Genomic DNA, 22,975 nt, shown 5'->3' on the forward strand with positions numbered 1-22,975 from the left:
AAAATAGGAAAACCTCAGTGTTCAGTTTAAGAAAAAAAAATCTACAATTACTATTGCAAATGACAACACAATAAATATGTCACTAAAGCAAACAGTTGCTACTGTATACAATTATGAGTTATTTTCCCCGATTTCTCCACTTATTCTGATGATGCATATAAAGATGGAAGGAGTTCATAGGTCAACATTTCTTTTAAAAATTGCTGCAGTACATTCACAGAATGAGCTCCCTTAGTATCAAACCATCAGGAGTGCAATTTCACATTCAAGAAACCACCGAAGTTTTGTTTTAGTGGGAAAAAAACCCAACCTGTTCTATCATGAAACATGAGAGGTCAAATGATCCATTTGAATTATGATTTATCAGAGTAGTTTGCTCCTGTCAATTACACTTCCATGCTAATGCACAGCATGTGGGTAATCACCAGATTTTAGAAACATATTCCAGCACTGTAACATTTTAAATAGCCATATACATAGCATGTATACATGCACCAATGCATGCTCAAAGGTGCATTTGAACTCTTCAGAGAACCCTTCACACACTCTGAGCTGCTGCCTGTTGAATTACTTACAGGGATTGCCTCAACTATAACAAGTTATTGGAACCAATATTTTATAGTTATCTAGCTCCTGACTTTAAAATGTCTGTGGGATACTAAATTGGTTTGGGTTTATTGTAAACCAGTGTTTTAAAAAGACATAGCTTGTTCATTAATGGTCCCTACCATTTCTAGTCAACTTCAATGATAAATGAGAAATGGAGACTCAGAGATCAGAGGTACTTTAGAAATACTGGACTATTTGGAAAAGTAATTACTTCTTCCACAATTTCTAATTTCAGAAAAGGTATATCAGCACTGCCTTAAGTGGCTCTTGTAGCACATGGGGTATTTAATTTCTTTAAAATAAAAACTAGAATCTCAATAAAAAATTAAAATAATTTTTTTAAAGTAAAAGCAAGTTTTAAAATGTATTTGTAAAAAGAACCTTGCATGCCTCACTCAGTGTTCAATCACTTCAGCGAGAACATTAGAAAATTATTATTCAAAAGTAAATGTGAAATACCAACCTGAAAATACCAAAGATAAACACTAAAACTAATGAATTTTAACATTCTTTAAATGTTATATTTGAAACATAAGTAATCTGATGAAAATTACATTTACTTTGATAATATCGAATCAGAAGTTTTATGTTGGCTAAAATCACCTGCACTAAATTATGCTAGACAGTCTGTTCCAAATTCCAGATGGGACTACAAGAGGCAACTTCACTGTCAAATAAGTTGATGGTCTCTAATACAAGGGCATGCATGGCTACATAGAACTCAGGCCAAATACATGGAAACTACATTTAGTTATGACTCATACCATAGCCACTATGATGAGATAATTTACACATAAAAACAACAACAAAAAATCTGGCCCAGCCTAGTAGGTGTTCTTAGTCTCACATACCCACCTACACCTGGTGGGGCGAAGGGAGGACAGAGGTTGTGACCCAATGGGGGATCTCAACAAAATGAAAGACAAACACATGGCCAGAAATTATGGCAGCCCTTCAATGAAAGTCCTGTGGACTGGAAAGCTGCCAAAAGGTGTCTCTTAGCTATCACTGCTTTGGTGAACTCTGAAAACAGCTTTGCATTACTTTAACTGAGGGGCTAGTCAGAATTGCCCTCAACTACGATGATGGGTGATGACAGGGTGATGACAGTACCAAAAGGAATCTGAACTCTGTGTTTTTGAAACACTGATTTTACTACAGCTGCTATCACTGTTCTTCACACCAGCACTAGGATCAGTGATTTTCACTATTTTCAGTATTTCTTACCTTCCCAAGCCTCTAGAACTGCATTATCACACAACTCCTGACAAAGCCATTGGTTCTATCTTCCTGCCCGCCCCCAGAGCTATTTTGACAAGGGGCAGATCAGCTGTGAATAAGGTACATTTCCCCTTACCTGTTTCTGGTGTACAGCAAGCTGCCTCCCATTCTGGTCAAGTTCTTCTCACTCCCAAAAGCTGCCAACAAAACCATTAGACAGCGCATGCATTTGGTAAAAATTAGAGTTTCCCTTCCATCTAGAAATTATAATTTTGTATCACTAATTAAACAAAAACACTGAATACAGAACATGGAAAGTAAGTGTTACTTCTTTTTAGGTTTGAGAGTCCTCTGCTGTCCTGGCTGATCCTGTGGTAAATCTGCCCATGTTCAATATTAAAATAAAAAGGTGATGTACGCTGATTATTACAGCAGGTAGACTGTCCAGTCCTCGTTTTAATGGTCTCATCTTGATTTCAACCACAGATGTACCCCTGATAGAGGGAATCAGAACCCAGTGCTCACACCTTTGTGACTTATCAGTACATCAGAATGCCAGGGTGGAAATACATACAGATTCTTCATTGCACCAAGTGTACACGTGCAGGCTCTCGACACAAACTTAGCAATGTAAATCCAGCTGTACAGATACAACATACTCTTCTGAAGCCTTATAAAAATACCAGTGCAACATAGAGCCATTTTACAAAACAATCATCTTTATAGAAAGATATTTTAGTGGTATATGCTGAGGTAAATAATAAAACCAGACCCAAGAGAGGGCATGACCAGTGTTAAGGAGAACTCTGGATGAAATTTGGCCAAAAGCCTGTTTTATAAAAGCTAATATTTACCTACCAGTTACGATCCCTGGTAAGGTGCTTATTGCTGTAATACTTCAATATTAATCTTCAGTTTACAAATTGAAAAATATATGAAATTAGATTTGTATGAATGTTAGGTATTAGCTGTCACAAATTTAAAAAGGCATTGTACCAAGTTTTCTTAATTGTTTACTAACCAATTTGATTGTAGCAGCTAAATAAACTACAGCATACATTTCACCTGACACCATGCATCAAAATCACCATAAAAACTAAGTTTATCAAAGTCCAAGTCCACAAGGAAAACATGAAAAAGTGCAAATTATGTACCCAGTATTTCTGTCACAGCTGTTTTTTCTTAATATGGCATGAAAAAGTTTTACAGCATATATTAAGAAAATTCTTACAAGTGCTCACCTCAATGTTTATATATACAACATTTTGCTCAAAGTGCTCACTATATGAAAAAAACTGATCGGATAAAAATATTTAAACAGTGCTTTCTGAACGTTCAGGGAAAATTCATATAATACATCAGTCCCATTTGTTTTCCTCTTCACTCAGTGCAATGAGATGCAGAAGTCACATCAACTTCATGAAAACTTTGCTTGCCACATTGCCAGAAAACCTCAGTTACAGTGGCATTCTTGGTGTCCCATTGGGAGTGGGTCTTTTATTTTTTTGCAGGTGGCTTTGATGTTTTCGAGATCTTACTACTTTCATTCTTACTTCAAATACTTCTTGTATGGCTTTTCGAAAACAATGGAAATTGTAGTCTATTAATCCTACAGAGACAGAAATGTTTTACATATTAATAAAGACATTCATATAAATAAGGTAATGAAAACATTGCTTATATTCTAGTTTAGTGAAATACCATACTCTCTGTCTGGAGGTCATACTCAGTGAACTGTCCAGGAATTTTTTCTGTGCTAAGCAAAAGGACATTTGAGAAGTACAAATAATTCAGTAAGCATTACAGCTTGATACAACATCTGCTCCTATATATACTTGTACATTTTAAGAGAAGTCAAAGTTCATTGGCAGATAACAGATCCTTAATTTAATAAAGAGCTGTGAAGAAGTGCTCAGTATACTAGAAGAAAAACTGAAATCTTTCATAAAATATGGTGCCACTTTGGAAATCTGCTTTACAGAATAACTGCAATAAAAATAAGTACCATCTGTTAATCAAGAAATGTTCATTTTTTGACAATACATAAACTTTGAAATGGATACTTGATAGAACTATTACCAAATCTCAGCCAGCTCTATTTCATCTTACACTGTAATTAAAAAGAAACACAATAAAAATGCTGTTAGATTAGATACTTACATAATAGGCAGATAACATTACCATGTTAGTGGGCTGAATGTAATCCCACAGAAAAGCTGTAAAGCCATATTGGTAGTCAATTGGAAAAATTACTGAGTACTACAATTCTGTAATACCACAATATAATTTTAAAATTTTGGTACTGAGCTCATGACCTCATTTAGTATTAATACTATAAGCTTTCTTAACTCATATACTGCAGCATTTTCCACTTCAGTTTCCCTGACAGGACATGCATATTTTTAAGTGGTTTAAATTCACCATGTTACACTTTGATTTTTTTCCCCAGATATTATTTTCTGTCTCCCTAGAGTTCAGACAAAATATTACTTGGAATTCATGAGGCACAAAAAGCTCATCTCCATTATAATACCAGAACCATACTGCAGAAGAGTGAAGGCTACCAAGTGTCCCAACTATGCAGAAACAATAACCTCACACAGTTACAGACAAACCCTAATGGATGTTTATTTAACATGGTGTCTTTCTGAAACAGTGCTGTTAGTAAGTATGCAGAATTAAGACTTTTTATGCTTTTCACAGAAAGCAACTGTATCCAACGTTCATAGGCAATAAAGGTGGTAGGAGTATAGAAGAGACATTTGACCAGTTTAAGTTCTATCAAAAGCTCACAAGGTTGTCAAACAGCCCAGCAGACATGGCACAAGTGCTGTGTTCACAAACACACCAACACTGACTGGTGAAATTACTATCACAACATGGGGCACACGAGCCCAGATGACAGCTTGCTCTTCCACTGCTGAGTTTTGGTCTCAAGGCATGCTACAAAGACCAGCAACTCAGTGAACATCACAGTAGTGGGCAGAGAGGTCATGAACTAAGGGTTCAGTATTGACTTTGACCACGGTCATAAAGATGACAGAAATTTTATGCATTTTAACTGCAAAATATTAAAGCACTCCTAAATAGGACTAAGTCCTAAATATGCAATTTTTCAAAAGCCTCCTTTCAGATTATAAGCAAGAAAATTCTATCAGTCACTTTCAAAATTTTTCCCTTGGTTATGGCAGGCAAGCAGTTCCAAATGTGCATGCTGGTGTCAACAGGTACAAATCTGTGCCAGTCAAGATAAACTAACAGTCTACAGTTGCAGGTGGAAATTTTACTGCATTGGATGTAAACTTTCAAATGTTTTCATATCAGAAATTTGTCAAATACATTTATGATTTCATCCCATCTTAATGCCTGCACAAGTACTTTCATCCCTTTAAAAATGTTATGTAAGCTTTATCAAGCTGTACTTACCTCAATATTTATGATACAGTTAGAAACTGTTATCAGCTAATGACAACCTCAGTTATTCATTAACTCACTAATATAAGGGAAAATTAATGCAGTACTAGAAAAGGGGAAAATACCTTTTCTCTCAAAGCTCTCTTCTCTGACAAAACAAACAAGAGCGAGGAATTTTGTCACCTCTTTTAAATACAGGACAGTTGTATTATTCAGTTTTATGATTGCCATTGATTCTTTGTCATAAGGAGTTCCAGTGCCATCATCTTTAAGCCTAAAGAGCAGTATTCAAACAAACAAACAAGAAAAGATAAGAAACCAGATTAGCTGATAAAAGTACTGCTACACTGGCTCTCAATCTCAAACTTTATGAAATCTTCATTTTCATCTTTCGGGGAGACTCTTCTTCAAACTACACACTAGTAAACTAAGAAGAAAAAGAGATTAAATTGTTTATCACATCACACACCAACCCTCAGATCTGGGGCTAGAAATCAGATTGTTTGATAGCCAAGTGCCTGAACTGGAAACTTATTTTTTCCTCAGTAATTCACCACCCATTTACTACAAGGCTGCTTTTCTTTTAATCAGTGCTTTATATAATGACTTATCATAAACATGTGAAACAGTAGGTCTGTACTGATAACTCCAAACCCAGTAACCTTGCTTGAGTGGTAGCAGCTGACTGATAGTATAAGACATCATGAGACTTTCCTCATGAGATGTTGGCTTTTGCAACATCATGTTATGAAAAGAGATTTCTCATTCACAGATGCTGTGTCATGATGATCTCTGTATTATGCTTTTGTACATTGTAATATTGTAATTTTATCCTCATTCTGGAATGCACACACAGATATTGTTAAATGGATAGTTATCACCAACCTCCCAGAACAATTAGTCTCAATAATATATTAAAGTGGCAAGTTCCACAGATGCTCCAGGAACAGAGGACAAAAAATTAATTGTAGTATCGTCTTTAGTCTGTAGCTAAAAAATGGCAAGCAGATTTCTGGTGATAAATGCTAAATGGCTACACAAGCACAGTGGCAGAATGATATTTTGTAAATAAAGAGCCCCACAAGTGGTGTTGTACAGATAATTATTAAATGCACACTCTTTTGAACTACACAGCAGAATCTTTCTCTTTTCAAAAATCAGCATCCTTTATTTTATACCTCTGTAAAACAAGTTCTTATACGGTTACTGAAGTGATGACTCCAAAATCTGAAACACATGGTAGAATATACAAACTTCAGAGATTTTAGGTTAAGAATTCAACGGTTTATTGTTCCAGTGCTTATTGCACATGTGCACCAGGACTCTCCCTTGTACCTCCTCCAAGAGTGCAAGAAGTCTGTCAGTGGGTACAAATGCAAAGCTAGCCCAGCCTCTAAGCATGTTGTGCATTGGCCTCCAAGTGCAAGCATCTTAGTGCACTAATTGTTAATGGGTGCCTGCCTTTCCCAGGAATGGCTAGCATTACATTTGGCCAAGGGCCAAGCCACTGAACACATAACTTGCAGGGAGATGTACATGCCAGCCCAGGAGATTTCCACTTGCTAATGTGCAAGAAGGGGAAATTGAAAAAAAAACTCAGATGGGTTTGAAAGGTCATGTAGGGAATAGAGGACAAACAGAAAACTGAACTGAGAGTGAAATAACTCGCTGAGGCTCTTAGAGGCCACTGGCTCTTAAATAAAAGTAAATATGGCCCCACTTCTTTGTAAAACAGGAGGCATCCTTCTGTTGATTTCATCCATAGGGAACAAAAAGGTGATGTTTCCTTTTATTTTAGGTTGGTTTCTTCTGACTTCTTCCTCCAAATAAAATTATTAGCATAGAAGGGGGAAGATGCTCACAAAAGAGACTGAACAGGGAACAATTCTTGTTGCTGGGAAGGATCAGTCCCTCAGAAGCCAGCCATTTTCTCCTCCCCTGTCCTGGCAAATTACCCATTCTCATTATTATTTATACCCACATCACTAGAATTTTGAGGCTATTCAGATTCTCAGTACACAGCTTTATGGAAAACATTCACAATTTACTTACCCATATATACAAGAAATGTCAATCACAACATCTATCATATCACAGCAGAGCTCGTAAGTTTGCATATCCACTGGAGTGCTGTCTGTTGCAATATAGATCTTACTGACTACATCAAATAAAAATGCTTTTTCAATCCCAGAATTCTATTCAAGAGAAGAAAAAAAGAAAAATAAAGTGGAATCCATGTTTTCAAATTAACCCCAAGCTTTTCTGTTCCCTTACTTTCCTCTTATACAAAAAGTCTAGGCTAAAGAAATTAAATTTCAATCAAGCTCATTTTGAAAGAATTATACATACAGCACTGTTGTATTTGTAGCAAACCATAATGCTCACAAACCTTCCAACATTTTCTGCCTCTGAGCAGATATAATGCCAAGTGACACTCCCAAACTGCTCCACCTGGAGAGATTTCTTTTCAGTGGAAAATGAGGGAGGGCAAGAGGGGAGCAGAAAAAATCTTCCAAGTTCAAGATTTTGGTATTTCAATGGTAGCAACAGACATAAAAGAAAGCTGTAATCTAAAGTTGTTCTAAGTGGGGATATGAGAAGATAGAAACAAGGGAAAGAATACGCTGACGGACAAAGAAGACAGTATTGCTCAGGAACTGAGCTCAGGAAATTAAGAAATTCTTTCATTGCACTCTGTAGCTGTTCTACTGTCTGGTTCTGTAGAACATCTTCTAGCATCACAGGAGAGAGACCAGCATTGTGATGGTGCCTTCAGGTTTCATGCAGCACTGGAAGTTAAAGCCATGTTTAAAGTGCTAAGGCATGCTAAAATGATGCCAGCTGTGTTCCTGTGATCCTGCCAAGCTGATTAAGACGCTCTCCATACTGGAGATGTCTCGTATTCACAGCCCTGAGAAGCTAGCCAGGAATGCTAGCTCTTACTCTTTGTGTAGATAAGGTAAACTGCCATAAACCTCTGCTTCCTGGAAAAAAAAAAAGTACTTTTTAACTGAAAACAGCAGCCTTGCTGGCTGATGTCAAAGGATTACACCTGCTCAGCTGTCCCAGCATGAAAAAAGGGCCATTTCCCAGTATTGCTAAAGCACAAGCTATAAAATACTCTTCAGTATCAATCTATACGGGAAGACAAGCAATTTTCTCCATCCAACTGAACTGTCTCCAGATATGGGATTCCCATTTTAACATGGTTTGGGACTGCTGTCACAGTAGTTCTGTAACCACCAAAAACCACACTGAAAATCCCTAACAAGTTTTAATAGTTTCAGCTTCTTTTGTACAGTTACAGAACTTTTCCATTTTTTCTTCCTTCCTTTCTAAGTCAACTATTTAACACATAGTTGAGTAACTAAAGTGACTCTGCTACTTTCCATATTTCCTGAAATAGGCAGAAAATTTCCAACACTAGATATGCTATTGAACAGTGGACAGCAGTATTTTGGGCATTTTCTTCTTAAAGAGGCATCATTCTTCCATCACTGCACACAGAGCTATGGCTGCAAACATCCATTAGTAATAACAGAGTATAGAGGTGAGTTTCTTGTGTTTCATAATAGAAAAGACTCTCTGAGTGGCCTATTTCAGTAAGTCAGTAATAAAAAAATATTAAAAACACAGTATACACTGGATACCTTAGGTGAACAGGCTGAAGCACAGAATGTACAAGGAGAGTCTCAGAAAAATGGCTTTGTTCAACCTGAAGAAGAGAAAACTCATTGCTATCTACAAATACCTAATGTAAGGGTTCAGAGAAGCCAGAGGCAGAGCCAAGCTCTTCTCAGAACTGCAATGTTGAAGGACAAAAGCCAAAAGGCACAGGCTGGAATTCTGACTTGATACAAGAAAAAAAAATTAACAGAAGAGTGGTGAAAGATTGGGAACATGCTGACCTGAGCGTTTGTAGCATTTCTACCCTTCCAAATGCTCAAAGCTGAAGTGGACCCAGCCATAACCAACTTGCTGTAACTGGCCTGACTCTGAACAGCAGCTGAATCTCTAAAGGTCCCTTTCAGCCTACAGGGTTCTATGAGTCTATGTTCTTTGAGCACAAAGAACAAAAATGTATGCATATTTAGCCTGGTTGTTCTGGCCACATATGGGAGTTCTGCAATTTTATTTTAAAAATAGTAATTCTGACTATTGAACTCACACAGTTCAACAGATGCTGTCAAATAAGATTAATTCCAAGGCCCTTTTGAAATATCATGTAAGTACATAGCTGTAGTTCATTGCCAAAATTGTATTTGAAAATACAAGTCATTTCAGAAAGAAGAAGCTGAAACTTGAGCCCTGCAGTGCCATTCATGAGAAGTCAATTACAAAGTTTTGTATTACAAAAAGAAAGACATAGCAACAATTTCATCTGTACAGGTAAGATGCACTTTAAATTATTAAGATGCCAGTGACAATATAATAACATTTAACAATGAGAAATTATTTTTTCATCTCAGAGCTCCAGGTGCTGCAGCCTGCCTGTACTTGCAGTGACAGTTCAGAAAGTTTTCTGGATGTTTGCCATGAACGTCTTGAGACATTTTGCCATGCCAGCAGTTACATCTGCTGGTTAAGGACAGAAATTGGTCTCTTAATATGCTTGTTTTCAATTGCAACTGACCTATTGTGGTAGGACCTGCTGAGAAACTACACGTATTTGCTTCTTTAGAACTTTGTATGGTGACAGAAATCTCTGTGAAAGAGTAGAATGGACTGCCAGGAGTAGTAATCACTAAATTTACCTCCATGCCTTCAAATATTTCATTTGTCAGGGTTTTTAGTACAACTGTAACCGAAAAGTCAAAGGATTTCCCAGAATTTTTGTGTGGAAACTACTCAACACTCCACCCTCCACCTGCTACCCCTAGCCCACAAAAGAACCCAAACAGAAATGGCAGAAACAATAATAAAAAGCCATAAAAAACCAGGAAAAGGTGGATTAAAAGTACTATTCAAAGAGACATTACATCATGAATGCTTGGGGAAAATTACAATAAGAAATCAACTGTTTCTGCTACTGGAGCTGGTGGGTTCCTTACTAAATGAAAGGCTGCCATTGATTAAATAAGAGCAGGGTATGAATAAACACAGTTCTCTCTGACACAACCCTACAGTCTGCAGAGAAGATGCAACATGTGCTAAAGGCACTCTGAATTGATGTAAGAATATTCCATGGTTAATCTGAACCAAGAGAGTCATTGTGAAAAATCTGCAATGAATATATGAGATTTTATTTTGGATAGGTAAAAACCATGAGGTACTTGAAATTCAAACCATGTCTCTCAACTATATGGGGTGTGATGATGTAGGAGACAGTTTCTATTCCTTAAATAGAATGGGTTCAGTAAAAGTGTAGTATTCCTCCAATTCCCAGGATAGGTAAGCAGGCCTATCTTTTTCTGTCTTTCATGTATGAAAATAAGCCAGAATTTGTCCCTAAAAAGCAACTCTCAAAAGAATTTAAGAGGATATTGCCAGTCACATCCAGTTAGTAATGAATTTTGGGCAATTATTTAAACAAGCCTTACATCACACAGCAGATTTCATGAATTAATTTTTATCACCACATTTGAATTTACAGATTACAAAATTTAAATCATTAAATAATCAAAACTGTACATAGTTTTGTTTTTACTATAATAATTGTTTGTCTTAATACATACTTTTTAATATCCCTCAAAAGAAACCAAACAACCCTCAAATGAAAACACACTTTCCCATGTCACACAACTTGATTGGTTAAGGCCACGGTAATTAAGAAACAGGCATCCTTCTACATGAAGCTGGTGTGTTAGTCAGATAAGATTAATGCGGATTTTTAGTGCCAGTTATTTAATGACTTACAAGCTGTTACATTAAAGAATGCTGAAGCAGTATTATCACACTGATGGTTCCTCAAACATGCTCACACACTGTGGCGTTATAAACTTGGGAAAAAACCTGCTGTGAACTTAAGAGTGATCGCAGATCTATTTCTGTAATCGTCAGCTTTTTGTGTTGGAAGTCTCCGTGGCATAAATGAAAGCACTTCCTCGTGAATGCTGCTGCAAACTCAAAAGTAGAACACGAATACACCCACGCCCTGATATGCAGCACATTGGCTTCCTGAGGTAAGGCGTGACCAAAATCCATGCCAAAATTTGTTGTTACTAAGCTGCCAAGGTAAAGAGGCACCCCCTAACTAATTATATGAGGGAGAACGATGTTTAATCTTCCTGTGGTTGCAAATAATCATTCTGAGTCTCTCTGTCTACAGACAGAAGATACTTGTAAAAACAGCAAGCATGCTGAGGACACGGTGATGCAGCTACACATGGCCTTAGGTCATTTAGAAATTGGAGCAAAGAAACAGTCTGAGACTTTTGCCATACTGAACAGAGGAAATAGCACACCTCCCTCACTTTTCTGGACATCCCAGAATGTATTGTATATTGTAGGTGTGACTGGAGATGGGTGTTCCAGACACACAAGCAATTGTCATCATTCATTCAGGAAGCTGCCTGTGCTCAATTCATGTGCAGATTCTGGACAAACCCTTCACCAACTCCAAACAGTGAGGAGACTCCATACAGATCTGATTCACAAAGAGTGACTGCAGTGACTCTGGCACAGGGAAGACTATTATTCAGCCAGCTTTCTCTGTAAGACTGTGTGCCAAAACCACTATCTAATTGCTCTAGAATTGTTGTCATCATTTCTTCATTACCTTTCTCTCGTGGAGTTTTGAGACTACATGATAATAGCTGGTATACAGTCCAGCTGTTTTGGAAGAAATGGATCTTTGTAGCAAACTATTCCTTATGAAACAGTATAAATGTGCTGTTTAATAGTAAGAGAATAAGTTTTGGAATGACCGTCCTCTATTCCTAGCTTTCCCTGTCACATCCAACTTTTATCTCTCTCCATTTTCACACTGAGAAGCCATGAAGTCTAATTTTACAAGCTGTTGAATGATATTAAATAATTTCTTATGTCAAAATCACAAGAAGACACAACAAAGTATCTTGCTTGGAAATTGAAGCTTCAGAAATTAGTACTAGATGCTAAGCACAGAATTAGAATATTGTGAGAAAGGGTACAGTTTTCAGAGGCACAATGACCTGATATAATGACCACTAAAATAGGGAGTTTCCCCTTTTCACAAACTACTCACTGTACTCCCCTTCACTCACTGCCCCATGTTTCCATCTCTTACCTTGTGTCAGAGCAAGAGCATCTTGGACTCCTCTGTCACCTGCTTTTAACTAAATTAAACAGTGCATAAGTGCATGGTATAGTAACCCCATGAGGAAACAAGTGAGTGTCAGAGCCAGTACAAAGGCAAGGAAGGGATCAGACATACAGGAAGAGTGGAGCAAGCAACCTCTTCCATAGTGGTAACAAACCACTAGACATACAAAACTCCATAACTGGCCTTCAGAGTAACTATGGAAGCAGTGAAAGTTGTGGTGGACTCTATGTCTAAAACTTTCATGACATAAGAAGATCTTAAGCTCAGTAAACTTTCTGATACAAAGTAAAATTAATTTTGGGAAGCACTACAGATACAGCTCCCCATGTGAGGTCAGACTAGATTATGTTCCTTTAAATATTTATTCATACAAGGTTTAAGTGCAACTTCAACACATACATGCAGCACAGACTTTTGCAACATTCAGACTGATGTTATGAGCAGAAAAGTGATGGCAGCTAACCCTTTTTATGTGACTCAGGAAATACTGGGAGTATCTCAGCAGCTCATCAATGCTGTATAATAGACACGAAGGTGATGCCAAGCTGCATGGAGGTGCATTTCAACTAAGTTCTGATAATTTCTCTGAGAGTTCATATTGCTCGTCATCTCTAAGAAGGCAGTGAACAGAGTGTCTGAACATGCATGTTGGACACAGCCAGATCTACAGACAAAGGACATAGTAAGTACTTACTGAAATAAAGATGTTAAGCAGGTTTTCCAGTGTTGGGAGCTGTGGAATCAGTTTCTGTACCACTTTGCTAAATGCTTCAAATATAGAATGATCATATATGCTTGTCAGATAAAAGCTGGAAAAAAATGTCACCACATTTTCCTTTTAGCCACATACTGTGAACATGATGTACCTTTCATAATATGAGTGAAATAAAATATTGTCAGACAGTAAGTGCCTACACTAATGCAATTACCTCCTGTGATCAAAAGTCATGATATGATTGAAACACAGGACTTATTCTCTATATTTAAAAAAACCCAGCCTAGACAGTGAAACCTAGAACTCAATGTACAACTTTTTAATGCATTCCCACGCTGGTATTCTTACAAAAATATTTATCACATTTCAGGAGAGGAGTATTGCTGAGTATGCCTATTGTGATCTACTTTTTGGACCCATTTATCAGTGCAGTGATGCAGTTGAGTAGTTAAGAGCTCTAAAGAGCTGGCATGTTCATGGAGCAGGCCTCTCTTTTTAATATATTTGTACTTGGCTTTAAAGTGCTAAGAAAGCCATGACAACTTGATGTCCTCTGGTTGCCAGCCCGCGAAGTCCACTACTTGTCAGCATTTGCTATAGTAACCCATTTTACCAGAAGACACAAGGCAAAGATACAGCACAGGTCTTCCCAAGCAGCTCCAAGCAGGCTGCAGCAGTGAGGATGAGTGACTGGGAGGGGACCATGTGGCAGAGCTTTCAAAGAAGGCAAAAGTGATGTGGTTGCATGTACACTCCGTGGCCTGGAACTCTACTGGTTGTTGTCACTGCCCAAGCCAACTTATTTCAAGACAGCAACTGCAGCAAAACCTGATCTGGCATGTTTGTCATCTGTTATTAAGCAGCTCTCCATCTTTCCCTTCAAGACAGCAATCAGAAATAGGATACTTTGGCTCAGGTCAAATGCAGTATCTCTGATTATCCCTTTCCTTCACATATCAAAAGCATGTTGCTTGCTACTTCAAGAGGACAGAAAATGGTAATTGTCCTCTTTAGCATTATCTGCACGGCAACTTTTCTCACCTGAGGTGAATCTTCTCCAAGCCAGCATCTGCAAGGTCATCATTTGCCCTCTGGTGAATATCCCTCTGTGTTTCAATCTTATGGTCATCAGATAAACCATCCACTTTATGGATAAAGATTTCAAAGTTGATATCTGGATTCACTTTATAGGCTCTGGTCACAGTAAGATGTAGCCGAGCTAATGCTTCCATATAATCATCCTAATAAAGGAAAAAGAAGAGCCACAACATAGGAAAGTATTAAAAAAAATAAAAATATATATATTATATTTTATGATACTTAGTTTTAAATAGTACTACAGCTCAAAGCAGCTTGATTTTTAAAATGTTTTATAAGTAGAAGCCTGAACCTACCAATCTCATGCTGTCAGCACGTAGGAATCTAAGCAAGAACCTTGAGATGTTAAAACAAATTAGTTAACTTCCAAACACACTGCAGAGAGAGATTAAAGATAGCCAAGCTGCTCTTCAAGTTTTAATGACTTCTTTTAATGTGTGTTTGTGATGTAGATAATTTATTTGCTTTAGAAAAGCCCGGTGCTTTCCAACCCATTTGGAATAGCTTAAAGCCCCTTTTTTTACCTGAGAATCAATAACAAATATCAGTGCTCCAGTGCCTCTGAAAATCATCTCATAATCAAACGTAGGGTCAAAGAAATCAATTTGCCCAGGAAAATCCCATATCTGAAAGTTGACAAAGGAGCTGTTGGAAACATCCTCTCTGCAGATCTTGTTTGTGCTCTCCAAGAAAAGAGTCTCATTCGGCGACATTTTGTGAAAGACAACTTTCTGAATGGAACTCTTTCCACTTCTTCTCAATCCCATGAGCAGGATTCTTGGCTTAACTTCAGTACTGAAGGGATCATTGAAATCCAAAACTGAATAAAATCACACAAGAAGAAAAGGAATATACTATGGCAATATAATTAGTAACTGCCAGATAACATGCATTTGATATTTATTTCAATGAATTTTTATATTAATTTATGCAAATGTTACCAATGTTTAAGCTTAGAGAGCAGTGCTACAGGCATTTTGACTTGAATTATTTGCCCCTTAGAAAATCAGAAAATCTATCAGAAAATCTACTTCTCACCTCCAAGACAGAAACTGCAGAAGGTTTGACTGCTCTGTTTGTATGTGAAAAATCTGTTATCTCACATAGACATCTTTAAATATTAATTTTACTCTAATTGACATTATGCCACATATATTCTCCTTTAAAAGAGTATCATCTGATAACAAACACCCTTTCCAGCAGACAGCTACATCACAATGATGGAAGAACAGAGTAAGACTCTGTTAAGTACCTCTGCATTATCTTTCTACCTGAGAGCTTCCTTTCTCTAAAATCAATTCACCAATAAATAAATTAATAAATGAAATCACACATGCAAGGACCTACAGGAAGAGTTCAACTCCGCAGGCACACAGTGCTTACAGTACTGAGCTCATGAGGAGTCCTTTCTAAGGTGCTTAGGATTTCACCTGCTGCTCAGCAATTTGTGTTACAATCTGTAAAGGTTTGTTATTCAATGAATAAGATTACAGCATATCATCTGCCTATTTGCAAAACAAAGGCCTGGGAACACACGGGTTTCATTGTGTTACCTATCCCAGTTTGAAAGTGGCACTACTTTTTCTGGTGCTGATGCAGTTATATCAGTATTAAGTAGTTCCAGCAGTAAACTATGCTGTTACATCTGTAAGGACACGAATGTATAGCTATCCATTCTGGTAGGCACAGCAACTCTAGCTTCAGGTTATCTCTAATTAAAACACCTAAACTGCTGCATCTAGTTGGCCTATAACTTTGAAATGTCCTTTGGTGCTGAGGTGAAATGGCACTGCCCTTGTATGTAAAAAGCTTCAAAACACCTCTGTGACTCTGCAGTGTCAAACACAAGCAGCACCAAAAAATGAGTTGCAGTGCTAAATCCACAGAGTACAACTCAGAGTACACAGAGGTCTGGTTTAAAATACTGATCACACAACAGGCTAAACATACTATGTAGTGATGTTTGGTAGACCTTCCCCTATCCACTGCACCACAAACTATTCAGATCATACTTAGCACATTCATAGCACAACATAATTGCATTTCTTTTTCTTTTTTTCTGCTGGGATAAGTTTTGAATTGCAAAACTTACCTGGTACACATTTATTTACATGCATCATTCTTGAATATGCCCTGCATATGTGGTCAGCTTTACTCCCAAAATATGAAAATCCAAAACAAGAAACCTCAGTAACAATTTGAACGTGCCAATTTATTACACAGTCTTATCAGCCAAAAAAAAAGACGGAAAGCTTAAAGGAATTATTTGCCTAGGAGCATGTTTTGCACCCAGGGGTGGTGACCCCATCTTGCATTTTCTTGTGTGCCTGAAGCCTCATTTACAGCTTTCTGAAACAAAGGAGCATGGTATGTCTGCCAGGAGGGTACAGAACTTTGTCCACGTCTGTTTATGCCTCCCAAATTTGAGTGACAGAGAAGCAGGTCTTCTCAAACTGAAGGGATTGCAGTGTTAGCATAAAGCATCTCCTGGCACCATCTACTGGCTTGTGAGAGGTTGTGCCACTCAGTGCAGGTCCGTGTCACCAGTGACTGACAGAAGTTTTCAACTCATTATCGGAGGGATCCTGTCCATTTCAAATACAACTGAAAGACCATGGCAGGCACTACCACTTACTGTGTTCTTGTCAATTATCACACATGAGCACTGCCAGGCAGGAGCAGGTGCACAAAGGAAACGTTTTCAGGCAGAACAGGGGTAGGTAACTCTGTAAGAATATCATCCAATAAACACAGCAGTGGCCACTGCTGCTGATCTACACACAACAAAGTTACGAAGTAAGAAACTGACTTCAACGTGCTCCTCTACTCTTCCCATCAACTTGAACAGAGGTACTACTTCCTGGGAGAAACGTGTCTACAATACTTCACACCTCCAAAAGAATAATAAACATCTGCTCTAAGATGATGTAAAGATATTTAATGTTTTGGGGATATAGTCTTGTCAATAAATGAAACCAAATAAGCAAGATTTAATGGTGTATCCTTCATCTCACTCTGTTTTTTGCCATCAGAAGAGAAAATAATTTATTCAAAGCTTTATGAAGACTTTATAAAAGAATGTAAAGAACATTCTTCAAGTTGAGGCTTTATTGCATGTTTCAAATAAATCCTCCTATTTGCTCTGTATGCAACTGAAATTACGAAGTCTCATCTACCATGGATTTGTACTTTGTGTCCCCTTCCTCTTCCCACCACAATAACACCAACTTCCTCCTGTATGTCTTATGACATCTCCTCCAAATAATAGATATGACATGCTGTGGCTGATCTGGAGCTCAGCACATTTCAGTTGGCTACAGTGTGTTCACCCGTCTGCCAGCTGCTGCCACAGTGAACACACAAAACTGCTCACTTGTCCCTCTGAGGTCACTTCATTTAGCTTTCTCCTGTCTTCTGAATGCCAGTTTTCCTCAAACTTGTGGGAACTTAATAACCATTGAGACATCTTTTGTTCAGAGTTTGTTGAAGGTGGACAGCAGTTTCCAAGATTGTGACCATTGATGAGACAACCAGAGGACAAGCTACATACCTAACTCCCTTTTCTTTGAGAAACAACCTAAAAAACCACATATACCTGAAGAAATAGTTTAAATAATTTGGGAGTCTTTACATTGCGGTATTAAATTATTCCAGGCTGTTAGATTTTTACTGATTGTAATGCTTAATAGCAGGAAATTGCTTTCTATTAAAGCCATACTAAAAAAAATACAGTTGCAACTGCAAATAGAATTAGCAATGAGAAGAATGGAGACCAGCTCTTCTGCTAGTAAGACTGTTACTTAGCTTTTGAAATCCTGCCAGTTCAAAGACAGGGAAATGTAAGAGTATCATCCAAACCTGATGAGATAGCAAGGCTTCTACAGCACTTCCCTCTCAGAGACAGTTAAGAGATTACCTTATATGTAAAGGAATTGGACGATGCATTGCCTGCCCACATTCCTCTGCAGGAGTACATGACAACTCCTTTTTTAATTTGCCACAGAAATGCCAGTAGATGTATCACTGCAACTTCCCAGACTAGGTTACTGAGTGAGATCATAATATGCCCAAGAGAAACACTAAACTCTTCTCTGTTCTATAACGGGAAAGATAATTTTCCCTATTGTGAGATGCCACACATTTCTTGCTTCATTCACTTTTGCAAAGAGTAAAATGCCAGTCTCTAATGCATATCAACAGCTCCCTTCATGTTTCAACTTTTCTAAACAGTCATGAAGAACAGGAGCCATCCTGGTTAGAAGCCATTTGAAGAATTCACAAATTTAACTCAACAAACCTAAAAGCACTTTCCCCCAGAAAAGCACTCAATTCCTTACAAAACTTCTGTTAACCGCAGCTGTGTCCTTGCCTATGGAGTGCATTTTGCATGCATTGCAACATGCAGAAGAGCACAGCTCCGAGGAGTTGAGAACCGCACGTAGCAGTCCCGACCTGTCTCACCAGTACACAATGAATACTTTAGTATCTCCTTTATGCTATTGGATATATAGAGATAACTAAAACAGTTTTTGAAGCCCATCCTGAATTCCACATCAGTTGCAATTAATTGCCAAAGAAGGTGACTACCCATGCTCTGCGGGCGTATGGGATGGGGATGCCACGTTCTGCACATCCCACCAGCTTTCAAACATCCAAATAAAACATCACAGCTCATCTGTTCAAGTAACATAAAGCCAAAAGGAATTCTTTTGACCATGTTACCATCTGCAACGTAACAAGCCTCTGAGTCTAGTTTTGAACTAATACAGCTAATGATGATTTTTTCCCCCCACTAATTCAGTTATATGAAGTTTTAACCATTTCTGTGTTAAGGAGAGGTAGCAGTCCCAAACTTTCTACTCTTACCTTCAAACCCATTATTCCTGTAGTATTTCCAATACTGCTGTGACTGTGGTATTTGCAACACTTTGGACTGCTGTCAAGACAATGCCCTTACAAAACACTAAACATCTTCAATGCTAACAGATGGCCTGAGACTAAAAAGTTAACAGAAAAAGCTTGTATGCAATGAAGAAGGGTGGTGTTCAGCTACTGTGGGTTCATAGACATTGCAGAAATGCCTGGTGGAAAGAAATTCTTGTGGCTACAGAAAAGACTCAGAAGTGTCTTCTCCAGAAGACCAGGTTCCACGCTGCCACAAGTGCAGCACTATGCAGGAGTATGTTGTAAAGCCACTTCCTTGGACACCCTGCAGAGGTCTTTCCTGCTTCTAAACACTTTTAAATTGCATCTATAAAAAATATGACTAGGCTTTATGTAAATTTAAGTGTTTTGAGGTCTCTGAATATGACCCTAAGTGTAAACAAAGGACAAGAGCCATGGTTTCAGCACTGAAGCTGGAGACACAAACGCAGTATAGGGTGAATGACCAATGTGAAGTTCTGAAATCATCTGCATACTTCCAAGAAGACATTATGCTTTTGCTTTTAAGTCTGGCTTCTCTCCTCAACAGCCATGCATTGAAGCTGTTCTTCTTATACTGCCCTTTTCATTCTTTCTTTGTAGAAAAGTGGAGGCAGTGACACTGAATTTTGGACTACTTGCTGTACAGAGCCAGGAAGAGAGGACAAAAAAAGGGGTAAGCCCCCTGCCCTGCAGCCCAGTGTAATACAAAACACAGACCCAAATCCCAGCCCCCTCCATTTCAGATGTTGTCTGCCTCTTCCTCTGGAGAATTCAAAATGAAACAGAAAACCAGGGAATCTGGACAGTTAAAATAGATTTTGTTTTAATCCTGTGTAAAATAGTCCCTGCATGGACTGTCCTCTTTTGCTATCCAGGATGTAAAGGCTCCTGTCTGTTAAGTACAATATTCTGTTACTGTAAAGAAGCAACTGCAATTTTTAGCAGCCTAACAAGTTCCTACTCAAAAATATCCAAATGAATTTGTCTGAAGACAGTATATGGGTTACTTCTCTACAGAAAATACTAAGTTAGTGCAGCACTAAAGAATCACATTAAAATGTATTCTCTTTGCATAAAAATGAAGGCAATTCTTTAGCAGGTTCAAGTAAAACTTTATTTAATCTCAGTTATAGCGCTTACAGTCAACATTCCTATAGCTTTTAACCATGAAGGCTTATACTCAAAGCACTGACCTTCCTCCATTCCCCAAAATTACATTAGTCAATGCAGCACCTCTCATGGCAGCCTGGAGGACTGGGCCTTTAAGGAGAAGGGTTCCACACACTAATATCGAAGCAGACTTAAAACATGTGGTCTTTTATTATCCTCTCATAAAAAAGCACTTCTTTTTTTATCCTGTGATACTGACAGTTCTCCAAGATCCTTTGTGAAATATGTCTCAGAAGAATGAATTCAGGCTCTGAATGAACGCAACAGGCTCTGAGCTGGCATTTCCTTTTTCTACTGAATGAGACTGCTTTTCCTGGTAAGCCCGTCCTTCTCAGCATCACCATCCATACTGACACGGACATGCAGTGAGTAAGGCGGCTCCTCACAAGCACAGACAGACGGACATTTAGCAGAGCCTGCCACTGTGGGACTGACACTCGCAGCTGCGGAGCAGCCCCGGACACAGAGCTGCGTGTGGCCGCTGCCTTTTATAGCGTGACACCCAACACCCCACCCCTGGCACACTCGGGTCACATCATCAAGCTGTGGCCTCTAATAACTAATAACTCTCACCCCAGATTTGGAGAATACTGATGAGAAATTTTACACACACACACACACACACACACTTTGCCTGCACTCCCTTTGCCTCCTCCCTCTTTCCCAACGCTTCCTGCTACCTGTCAGCCTTGCCCTGCTCCTTCCTCAGAGCTCCCTGCCCCTCTGACCCACCGAGCACGCTGTCCCCGTCCCGGCCCTTCCCATGGCCACCTCCGCAGCATCCTCGCTCCGCCCGGCCTCCCAGCGCCCACCCCGTCCCCAGCTGGGCCTGCCCTCCCTCTGGACGCCTCGTCTTTCCCCGCACCCCTGCCCCTGGCTCCCCTCGTGCCCCAAACCCCGCGGGGAGCCTCGCCTCCTCCCTGACCCACATCCGCGGGCCGCCAAACCTCACCTCCTGGCGGCGGCCCTGCGTCCCCCGCCACCGTCCCGGCCTCACCCCAGCCCCCGCCCCGCCTCACTCCACACCCGCACCCGCTGCCGGCCGCTGCTCCGCAGCCCTCTCCGAGCCCGGAGCTGCCCCTCGGCTCCCCGGGAGCAGCCCCAGCCCCCGCAGCCCCGCGGCCGCCGCCCCGCCGCTCCCCGCCGCCCCCGGTGCCGCTGCGGCCGCCGCGAGCGGCACTCACACGCCTCATCGCCGCCGCTCTCCGCGTCGCCGTCCGAGAAGGACTCGGCCCCGTCGGCGTAGCCCGCCAAGCCCACGATCTCCTCCTCCTCTTCCTCCTCCTCGTCCCCCTCTTCCTCCTCCGGCAGCTTCCTCGGCACCTGGCTCATGCCGGCCGCGCTCCTGGCGGGGCTCCGCGGCCCCTCTGCCTGCGGCAGGCTCGGGGCGCGGGGGGCGCAGGTCCCGCGCTGGCGCCGCGCCCGCCGCCGCTCCCCTCCTTCCCCCCGCACGGCGCTGGCGGAGCGCGGCGCAGCTGCCGGCGGGGCGGGCGGGGAGGCGGCGTGACCCGCGTCACCTGACGCGCCCGGTCACGGGCCGCCAGGGCCTCCGCGCTCGCCCGGGCCCGCTCCCAAGCCCGGCCGTGTCGCTGGCAGCCCGGCGCCGGAGGGCATAGCCGGGCGCCGCGGGCTCACCGGCGGGTCCGAGCGGCACCGCCGCTCGCCCCGGCCCTGCTGTCCCGAGAGACGCCCGTGGGAGCGGTGCACACGCGAGGCGCTGCCCCTGGCGTGCGGGGCGCCGCGGTGGGCGAGCGGGGTGGCCAGGTGTGCCCGGCAGCGGCACCGAGATGGCACCTGGCGTTTCTATTACGAGCATCCCTGCTCAGAATCCTTACAGTCACAGAATCAAATAGGTTGGAGACGACCTCTGGTATCATCGAGTCCAACCTGTGACTGAACACCACCACGTCAACTACACCGTGGCACTAAGTGCCACTCCAGTCTTTCCTTAAGCACCCCCGGTGACTCCACCACCTCCCTGGACGGCCCATTCTGAATCTAATCATCGTCTCTGTGAAGAATTTCTGCCTAATGTAGAACCTAAATTTCCCCTGAGGCAGGTGAAGTCTTATGTGCTCTCCTCCTGTAGCTGGTTGCCAGGGAGAAGAGCCTGACCCCTATCTGGCTACAACTCCAGTTTGAGGAGAGTGGTAAGGTTTCCTCAGCCTCCTCTTCTTGATCGTGTCCTGCAACTTCATCCTGCACAAACCCCGACGTGGGCAGGACCAGTGTGTGCTTGGTGCTGCTCAGCTCACCCATCTGCCAAGCACTGCCTGCTGCCCTGCCCCATGCTCCTTCCATGCCGACTGTCATCACATGGGCAAGCCCAAAAAGTTAAGCTCAGCATTGATGGTGGGAGGTAATGTATTTGCAGTATGGGTTAGAGAGATTATTTTAGAAATAATTAACTTGATTAATAAGGAACACTGAGAGACATAGTAGTGAAATCTCTGAAGAAGTTGAGATTTTATGCCCCTCACAGACCAAGGTGCCCTCATCTCCCTGCCATTGCTTCCACCAGGCCTGCTCTGCAAGTACAGAGCTCCTGCCTCTCACCCAGGCTCCTTCTCAGGAGTTTC

The 22,975-nt window shown here is 40.7% G+C and overlaps 2 protein-coding genes across 2 annotated transcripts in view; one reads left to right on the forward strand and one right to left on the reverse strand.

Annotated features, from left to right (window-relative positions):
- Nucleotides 1-343: 343 nt before the first annotated feature.
- On the reverse strand, nucleotides 344-21,894 carry RRAGD (Ras related GTP binding D). Its single transcript, XM_064412664.1, has 7 exons — nucleotides 21,581-21,894; nucleotides 14,825-15,120; nucleotides 14,244-14,443; nucleotides 13,182-13,296; nucleotides 7,297-7,439; nucleotides 5,370-5,518; nucleotides 344-3,439 (listed from the first exon to the last, which is right to left on the reverse strand). Exons 1-7 carry the CDS (start codon nucleotides 21,726-21,728, stop codon nucleotides 3,288-3,290), a joined length of 1,203 nt encoding a protein of 400 aa, XP_064268734.1. The 5' UTR covers nucleotides 21,729-21,894; the 3' UTR covers nucleotides 344-3,287.
- Nucleotides 19,833-22,975, forward strand: part of ANKRD6 (ankyrin repeat domain 6) — a 92,723-nt gene continuing 89,580 nt past the window's right edge. The window contains exons 1-2 of the mRNA XM_064412652.1: nucleotides 19,833-19,899; nucleotides 20,598-20,712. The gene's annotated coding sequence lies outside the window, so the exon portion shown is untranslated. The remainder of the gene's footprint in view (nucleotides 19,900-20,597; nucleotides 20,713-22,975) is intronic.

The sequence above is a fragment of the Passer domesticus genome, chromosome 3 (genome assembly GCF_036417665.1).
Source record: "Passer domesticus isolate bPasDom1 chromosome 3, bPasDom1.hap1, whole genome shotgun sequence".
In the NCBI taxonomy this organism is placed as follows: Eukaryota; Metazoa; Chordata; class Aves; order Passeriformes; family Passeridae; genus Passer; species Passer domesticus.